Source organism: Suricata suricatta, chromosome 4 (assembly GCF_006229205.1).
Source record: "Suricata suricatta isolate VVHF042 chromosome 4, meerkat_22Aug2017_6uvM2_HiC, whole genome shotgun sequence".
NCBI classification, from domain to species: Eukaryota; Metazoa; Chordata; class Mammalia; order Carnivora; family Herpestidae; genus Suricata; species Suricata suricatta.
The window spans coordinates 159,320,926-159,329,468 of NC_043703.1; the positions used below are offsets into that span (position 1 = coordinate 159,320,926).

At 46.7% G+C, this 8,543-nt stretch overlaps 1 protein-coding gene across 1 annotated transcript in view; it reads left to right on the forward strand.

Annotated features, from left to right (window-relative positions):
* KIDINS220 (kinase D interacting substrate 220) overlaps window positions 1-8,543 on the forward strand; it is a 90,642-nt gene that overhangs the window by 20,516 nt on the left and 61,583 nt on the right. Inside the window, exons 6-10 of the mRNA XM_029938576.1 lie at window positions 359-446; window positions 1,847-1,945; window positions 3,533-3,631; window positions 4,857-4,955; window positions 8,083-8,260. Of these exons, the coding sequence (XP_029794436.1) occupies window positions 359-446; window positions 1,847-1,945; window positions 3,533-3,631; window positions 4,857-4,955; window positions 8,083-8,260 (563 nt within the window). The remainder of the gene's footprint in view (window positions 1-358; window positions 447-1,846; window positions 1,946-3,532; window positions 3,632-4,856; window positions 4,956-8,082; window positions 8,261-8,543) is intronic.

Genomic DNA, 8,543 nt, shown 5'->3' on the forward strand with positions numbered 1-8,543 from the left:
CTGCGCGAGCTCTCTGCTGGAATGTCTGACGGGCTTCTGAACCTTACAGCAAAGCCATGACTCGTCTGGTTCTTCCCAGCCCTGCTTTCCCTCCAGTCTCCTCCAACTCAGCACGTGGTGTCACCTTTCCCCCTGTTGTTAAGGCTCCGAGTTCTACACATTAGCCTTGGTTTCCCTCCCACGTCCAGTTCCTCAGCAGGTCCCGTTGGCGCCACCTCCAGAGCGCGTCCTGTGTCGGTCTGCTTCCGTCCCTGGCCAGGACCGCCTCCCGGCCCCGCCGCCATCTTCCCTTGTTACCGCAGAAGCGCCTTAGCTGGCTTCTCGTTCGGCCCTGATTTACTCTCCATGCTGTTCTCAGACTGGCCTCTGGGGCAGCGCCTCACGTGGACCACGTCGTCAAAGTCAGGCACGGCTTCTCGTGCGCTTCGGATGAATGCTACTCCTCGGTTTGTAGACACTGCAAGACGCTGTCCTTGCCTGACTCTTCCTCCTCACTGTGCCACTCTTTAACCCCTGTTTTAATAGGGCGCAGCCATATCTTCCCTTTCTGGAGCGCACGATCTTGTCGCTGCACTAGCTGTGCTCTGTTGGAAGTGCTGGTCTTTAAGATCGCTGTGTGGCTGCCCCACCTCGTCATTCTGACCTCGGCTTAAATGCGAGTTCCTCAGAAAGATCTTCTCCAGTGACCCCATCCGAAGTAGCTGTCCAGTCACTTTCCGTCACATCACTATTATTTTGTTTACATGGCATTTGTCTGATTTTTGTAGCTGTTGTTTGTGCGTATTGTCTGTTGTCTGTCTCCTCTAGCCTGTCAGTTCTTCTAGAGCTGGGACCTTGTCAGGCTTGTTACCAGTACCCATTACGGTGCATGGCACGGAGTAAGCAATCAAATGTCTGTAACGTTTATTAAGTGACTAGATTGAAACCACATTAACGCTAACATTCTCAACTGAAGTTGGTTTGCCTTGGGATTGTTTCTGCTTCTAATGTAACAAAGATACTACTACACAGGGTGCTCAATTCAGTGACCCTCTAGGACCTGCATCTTGATTTGTAGCCCATGGAGGCCCACTAAGGATGAGACGCGCCACAGCCCATGGATGCACCCAACTCAAATCCCTGCAACTGACACGTAATTTAGAGTAAAAAAAAAAAAATTCTGCCCATTGCCCAAATAGCCATTTTACATTTAAAATAGTAGGAGCATATGATTAATAATGATTGTTGCTTAGTGAATATGATTTCAGGGCAAAGAGATGTCTTTATGGGGTAATGAACTTCATCTAATCCTCACCATGGGGAATGAGCCAGTCTGATACACTGTTAGCCTCTAATGCCAAACTGCCCAGAGTACAGATACTGGTCTGGAAACCTCCCTTAATTAAATGTGGCTGGGTATAGACCCACTGAGGGCTCTAGCCCTGCAGATCCCTTTTTTAAAATTGGTGTCTTTTGTCATATAGAATTATTCCAACGGTTTTGTATCATGTCATTTCTAAATGCTCATTTGATTCATTAACAGCTATGGTGTCATTTAATTTACATTTATAGTGGGAGGTCGTCTTCAAAGAGAGGGGCTTCTTGTTCTGGGTGACTTGTCTTTCTAAACTTCTGTCTGGAAATTTCAGAGTCCTCATTTTGAAATATAACCTGTCTCTTACTCTAAGGGCTCTTAATGTTAGGTATTAATATTAGTTAACTAACATTTTTCTCTTTTTTTGAGTTACTCTTTTATCCAAGAAATTTTTGGAGAACTATCAGTGTATTAACAACCTTAACTTCAAAACAGTGGTTATTTGTTCGTGTTAATTTACCTGTTTTGTTTTGGTTTTTTTTGTCTTTTTAGAGTGGGGACACTGTGTTGATTGGCGCTGTCAGAGGTGGTCACGTGGAAATTGTTCGAGCGCTTCTCCAGAAATATGCTGATATAGACATCAGAGGACAGGTGCGTGTGTGGTTTCTGCTGCTGTGATCTCTGAGCATAATTGGTTGTACATGTTGACTAATCCTAATGTCACTCTTCTAATTTTTCTGTAGAGATAAGCATCTAGACCCGAATATATTCCATGGATGCCTATATTAAGTTTCACTGCCATTTTTCCAGAATTTCTCTATTAACGTCATATTAGATGACATCAGAACATGGTAGAAACTCATATTTTTCAAACCTGCCTCTTTTATTCATAAATGTACTCAATCCTGGAAAGGAGTAGTTTATGATACTAAGACACTTGCTGGGACTTTGCATGTAATTTATTTATTCCCTTTAGTATTTTCCCTCCATTCTGTCTTTTTCATCCATATTCTGTTCTTCCATCCATGCTGTTTTGTCTTTCTTCCCCTTCTTCCCTCCTTCTTGCCTTTCCTAGGACCACTTGATAGAGCCTGTGGATTTTGCTTAAACCATAGCTCACAGAGCTACAAAGATTACTAATATTAGGTAAAAGTTCCCCTAAGGTTGTGAATTTATTCAATATTTTAAGAGCTTTAGGTTAAAAAAAATCTATTTAACTCATTTTGTTGTTGGACACTCTACATTTCTGTTCAGTTTTTCCTTGTATTTATCTTGTATCCAAATCCATTAAAAAATGTTTATTTATTTTGAGAGGGAGGGAGGGAGGGAGGGAGGAGAGAGAGAGGGAGGGAGGGAGGGTACCAAGCAGGTTCTGTGCTGTCAACACAGAGCCTGACATGGAGCTTGCTCTCTTGAACTGTGAGATCATGACCTGAGCCAAAATCAGGAGTCAGATGCTTAACCCACTGAGCCACCCAGGTGCCTCCAAATCCATTAAAATTTTTTTTAACATTTATTTATTTTTGAGAGACAGAGAGACAGAGCATGACTTGTGGAGGGGGAGAGAGAGAAGGAAACACAGGATCTGAAACAGGCTTCAAGCTCTGAGCTGTCAGCCCAGAGCCCTACGTGGGCATTGAACCCATGAACTGTGAGATCATGACCTGAGCTGAGGTTGGATCCTTAACTGACTGAGCCACCCAGGTGCCCCTCCATATTCAAATCAAACTAATAAATATTATGCCAGATGGTATGAGGGACTTAACATGAAATCCTTGTCTGTAAGAACCATCATAATTAGTTAGGGGGCTTTCACTTTGTTCTGTTCATATTTGTGTGTTTTTACGTAAACATATAAAGTGTTGCCTTTTGGTAGCAGATGGTAAATGATTGATTGCCTAATGGAAGGTTCAAGTGTAAGAGTCTTAAGGTAGGGGAATAGGGCATTAAGGCTTTTGAGAGATGATAGAATGGAGTAAAGTTTGAGAGATCAGCTGGGTTTAGATAGGTAGAGAAAAGGAAGACTGGTATTTCAGGCGAGGATAGTGGAATTGTAGGATGAGAACATTCAAGAAAACGCGCGAGTGGAAGGCTGCTCCTGAGCTGCTGAGTAGAGGAGGGCTGCCGCTCTCTCCGGTTTGTTGGTAAGAGACGGGCAGAAATGGTAACAATGATGTTTTACGTTTACAAGCAGCAGTTTCCCAATACTGTGTCTTACGTGAAGTGATTGTTCCGTAGGACAACAAAACCGCTTTGTACTGGGCTGTGGAGAAAGGCAATGCGACGATGGTGAGAGACATCTTACAGTGCAACCCTGACACCGAGATCTGCACCAAGGTACCGGGGACGTTTCTGTTCTCTCAGCAAGACCGGCGCCATATCGGGCTGCTGGTTTCTTTCAGTCGTCGGTGTTGGATGTTAGAGTTATCCTCATCTTACTGGCAGGAGTCTGTATCAAACTGGGCAGTAATTTTGTATCTTTTCAGGAGTTGTGTATTCACAGGAAAATATAGTGTGTAATTTGTTACTTTTTAATGAAATACTTCCCGAAAATACAATCTCCGCTATTCATAAATTGTAGACAGGTCATTTCCTCGGAATTCTTTTATGCCCTTGTTTGGAATGCAGACCACATTTCCTTTTGAAAGACCGAGGTGGGTGGTTCCTGGTTCCCCAGACCAGTTGCTTTAGTCTGTTTTACTCAAGTCAGGTGAAAAATAGAAAAGTTTATAAGACTTTGGTGACTGTATTTGGCTTTATGTGTAATAGTTTTCCACGGGGAAGCTCTATTTGGATTGAAGTGCGGAGTTGCCCATATGGAACTTCTGTTTTGAGTGGGAGCAGCCTCTTTCTGTGCTGATGATGGTGACTTCAGTGCCCTAGGGCGGAGTGTCCTGGGTTACTTTTTGACTTGTGGGCGGCTCCTGGATAATCCGTTTTGGACCCCTGTGACAACCATGGTGACCGTCTGTGGGTTCTGACCAAGTTTCTGTCTTTCCCAGTTCAGCGCTGAGCTATCTATGGTCTCTTCTTATTTCCCTGAATTTGATCTTGAAAAAATTTGGAACGTTTTTGAGGTTTTTGGGAGGCACACTGCTTGTATCGAATTGTTATCCCCGTTAAACCCGGGTCCTTACGTGCACAGAGAACGGAGGTGAGGCTGGTAAAGATTTCTGGGAAATCTGGACACTGGCTGAGCTGTGGGTTAGGCGGTGGGAGGATGGAGAGGGCGGGTCGTGGTCTCCGGAGGCGCAGCCCCCGACGTCCGTGGCAGAGCCTGGGGCATGGCCACACCAGTGAGGGGCGGGGGACTGTCCCCGGAAGTGGCTGACAAGTCGCCGGGCCATATCCCACTCTAGGCTGAGGGACACCAGATGGCTTCGATACACATGACTGGTTGTGAGAGGAAAAGCGGTTTTCTTGCTGGTTTTCATGGCTGTGTTATTTTGAGGGCATTTCCAGGACAGACTGGTGCCCCAGTCGGATACTTGAATTCTTACGCGTGCATGCACGGGACTTCAAACACTCGGGAGTAACGCGGGCTTCTTATCCGCGCCCGCAGGACGGCGAGACCCCACTTATAAAGGCCACCAAGATGAGGAATATCGAAGTGGTGGAGCTGCTGCTGGATAAAGGGGCGAAGGTGTCGGCCGTAGACAAGGTGAGACAGCTGTGCACAGAGGGCGCCTGGGACGCTCTTGCAGACCCCCCTGTGTGCGCGCTGGGCTGCCGGGGGCTGGCTTTTTGTCGTGGAGGGATGTGTGAGGGGGGCGTCGGCGCCGCCATCTCTTCTCGGCAGCCCCGACAGCGGGCCGAGCAGTGCACGGGCGCGGCGTGCTCTTACCCAGGCTGCTCAGGCTTTCCCTCCGTTGCCCGTGCCCGTTCATGGTGCCCTGCCATCCGCCGCCCTCCGAGGAGGACGCCGGCAGCTGGAGAGGCTGGTTGCCCATAAACAGGAGGAAAGAGTCCAAGGGGCTGGAGAAGATGGACTCAGAGCAGGCTAGCCTTCATGCCCACCGACAGGAGGTAAAATGTGCTCCCGTGTCCTCACCATAATTCTTTTAGAGAAATGTTCCTATTTTTTAAAGTGTATTTATTTATTTTGAGAGAGCTAGAGGCAGAGAGAGAGGGAGGAAGAGACTCCCAAGCAGGCTCCACGGTGTCAGCACAGAGCCTGACGCAGGGCTCGATCCCACAGACCGTGAGATCATGACCCGAGCTGAAATCAAGAGTCAGACCCTTACCTGACTAAGCCATCCAGGCTCCCCCATAGTTTTGTTTTTTTTAAATCTTTATTTATTTTTGAGACAGAGAGAGAGTGTGAACTGGGGAGTGACCGAGAGAGAGGGAGACACAGAATCCAAAGCAGGCTCCAGGCTCTGCGCTGTCGGCACTGACCTGCGAGATCAGGCCCTGAGCTGAAGTCGGGTGCTTACCCCACTGAGCCGCCTGGCGCCCCGGCCAAGGGCCCCCACAGTAAATTGAACTTGAAATTGCTTATACCTCATCCTGAATTGATTCCCAGTGTGCGTTTGTTTTCTTTTTAAATGGAGTTCTTTTCTACTTCAATTGATTTCTTCCCTAAAAGGAGTGAGTTTGAATTCATTTCTGTACAAAGTAAGAAATATTATAAATTTTTCCATCTAAATCCATGATATGATTTGGGCTTTCCTAATCCATAATAGACGGAAGCTTATCTTTCTACTATTTATGAGACAATTAAACAAAAAAACACAGAATCAATATGTATTTGCTTTTTATTTTATCAACAAACACCATTGTTTAAGGAAAAATGTAACAAAAACTCTTCCCACCCATCATTACCACATTTATTAATGTCTTAATAAAGAAAGGAAACTTTAATATTGAAAATTAGGAATGACAGAAAGTCAAAGAAGAGATTTTGAAATTGAATATATTTAGGTTTTACAGAAAACGTCCTGTATTGCCTGGTTGTCACATCCTGCTGTGACTTGTTTCTGGCCCTGACCCCGTAATTTGCAATAAGGACCCACTGGACTAAGTGCCCTTTAAGATTCCTCGTGGCCTCGTTAATTCCGTCACGTGCCGTTTACAAAAATTTGCCGCACTCGTTGGGTTTCCGGAAGTGCTGTGTCTCATATGCTCCTGTGTAGTGGCCTGTCTCGAGTCAGCACGTTCTCACTGACAGGCGCACGTGTTGCTTCCTGGGGACGGGTGAGGTGGCGGTGTGCTGGACCTTGGAATATAGACCCGTGAAAGTCTTGATCCTGGTTCCTCGTAGAGGATTTCATAAAGATAATTAAGAATGAAGATTAATGCTCTTCTCACCTAGCCTGTCTCACGTCTCAGTTTTTCTTCTGCATGTTGGCTGCGTGTATTCATGTCTTCCCTGCATTTCCAGAAGCCTTGTGTCTGGCAGAAATTGCACAGATGATATTTCTACCTTCTCACAGATTTGAGGATAAGAAATGGGGTTCAGGTGGGGATATAAATTAAGAAATCTGGTGTAGATGTGTTTGGTTTGCGGGCTGATAAGACATTCAGGAGGTTGTGACCAGTAGGCTTCGGGAAGTATGAGGCTAGAATTTGGGCGAGAAATCAAGGCTAGAGGTCAGAATTTGGCACTTAGTTAACCGAGAGATGAGTTGCATGGGTGTGACTGAGGTCGTCAGTGGGAAGAAAGATGAAACGTGAGGTTGAAACTTTACTCATGGCGTGTGGCACATCCTGGTTAGTTTTAGCATTTAGATGTTTATCTAATTTTTCCTATGATGTCGCCAGCTGTTTAAGATCAGGGACTGTTTTGTCTTCTGTCTTTATACCCTCCCAGGACCCAGTATGGGGTCATTCTTACAGAGAGCGAGTTCAGTACATAGTAACTGTGCCACGTGTTTAGGATGTAGAAAGAGAATCTAGAAATGGAAGGAGACCCAAAGCAGCAGAAGAAAGTCACAGTCAAGATAAGGTTGTGGCATAGCCACTATAGGAAGAATGACTACAGGTCATTTTCATTTAGTGTTTCTGGAGAGAGCAGGGTGGGTGAGAGCTGAGAATGTAGTTTCCTAACTGTTTGGATCCGTGTCTTCAAGAGAAGGCGTTTGTGACGCAACAGGTGGGAGAACACATTGTAGACCTAAGGCTTGGTTTTCTTGTGTGTTTTGTTTTTACATGTTTTCATGAGTGTTGGATGTGAACACTCGTGTGATTGGAGATTCTGATACGGGGAGAAGCTGGGTGATGGGCTGATGCAGGGAGGAGATCAGGAGACGTTGTACTGGCCGAGAAGGGCACGTAGAGTATGATCGGGCCCCAAGGGAGAGAACCGTAGGACAGCGTTCAGGGCTTAACGTGACGGAGGCTCGTTGGCACAGGGCGTGGGAGCGGATGGGACCGCTCACGTCCGATGGGTATCCGGATGGACTGAGAAGCTTTCTGGGACACAAGCTGGAGAAAGTTGATCAACGGGATATAAACTGATTGAGAAAGTGAAGGACATCGTGGACAAATAAGTATTTGGATGAGGGGCAGAAGTGGGCCCGCAAGGAGGAAGCCTGTGGCTTCTCTCCGTGAGGTGAGGGGAGGGGGAAGAGTGACCTCATGCTGCGGGGCCGCGGGCGGAAGGACACCCAGGAGGAGCCAGGTGAGGGGCCGGACAGGGAGGTTACAGAGACGAGAGAGAGAACAATTCAGGTTATTTCTTCACTCCATGAAAAATACAAGAAGTTCATGTTTTTCATCATTTACAGAATATGAAAATTGTTACTCGGTACGTATGTAAAAGCTCACATTTCCTGCCTGTTTTACAGAAAGGAGACACGCCTTTGCATATTGCTATTCGTGGGAGGAGTCGGAAGCTGGCAGAACTTCTCTTGAGGAATCCCAAGGACGGAAGGTTACTTTATAGACCCAACAAGGCAGGCGAGACTCCCTACAACATTGACTGCAGCCATCAGAAAAGTATCTTAACTCAAATATTCGGGGCCAGTAAGTACTGCGTTCCGTTCCTGCCTGAGCTTTGAAAACATGAGCGTCCCGTGAAAGTTAAGGCCGCGGCAGTGTGCACGTGTCCCTGCACGGGAGAGTAGGAGAGCTGAGGGAGCTGTTCTTCCTGCGGAAAGGCACTCCTTCCGACTGGACGCTCTCGTGCCTCGCCCTGCAGCGTCTGCATCGAGTGCACCCGGGGTCACAGCCCGCGTGGGAGCCCCTTTCTGAGAACCTCCCTGTGATTCTCCTGGGCGTACTTGTACTTGGTGCCTTTATCAGAACA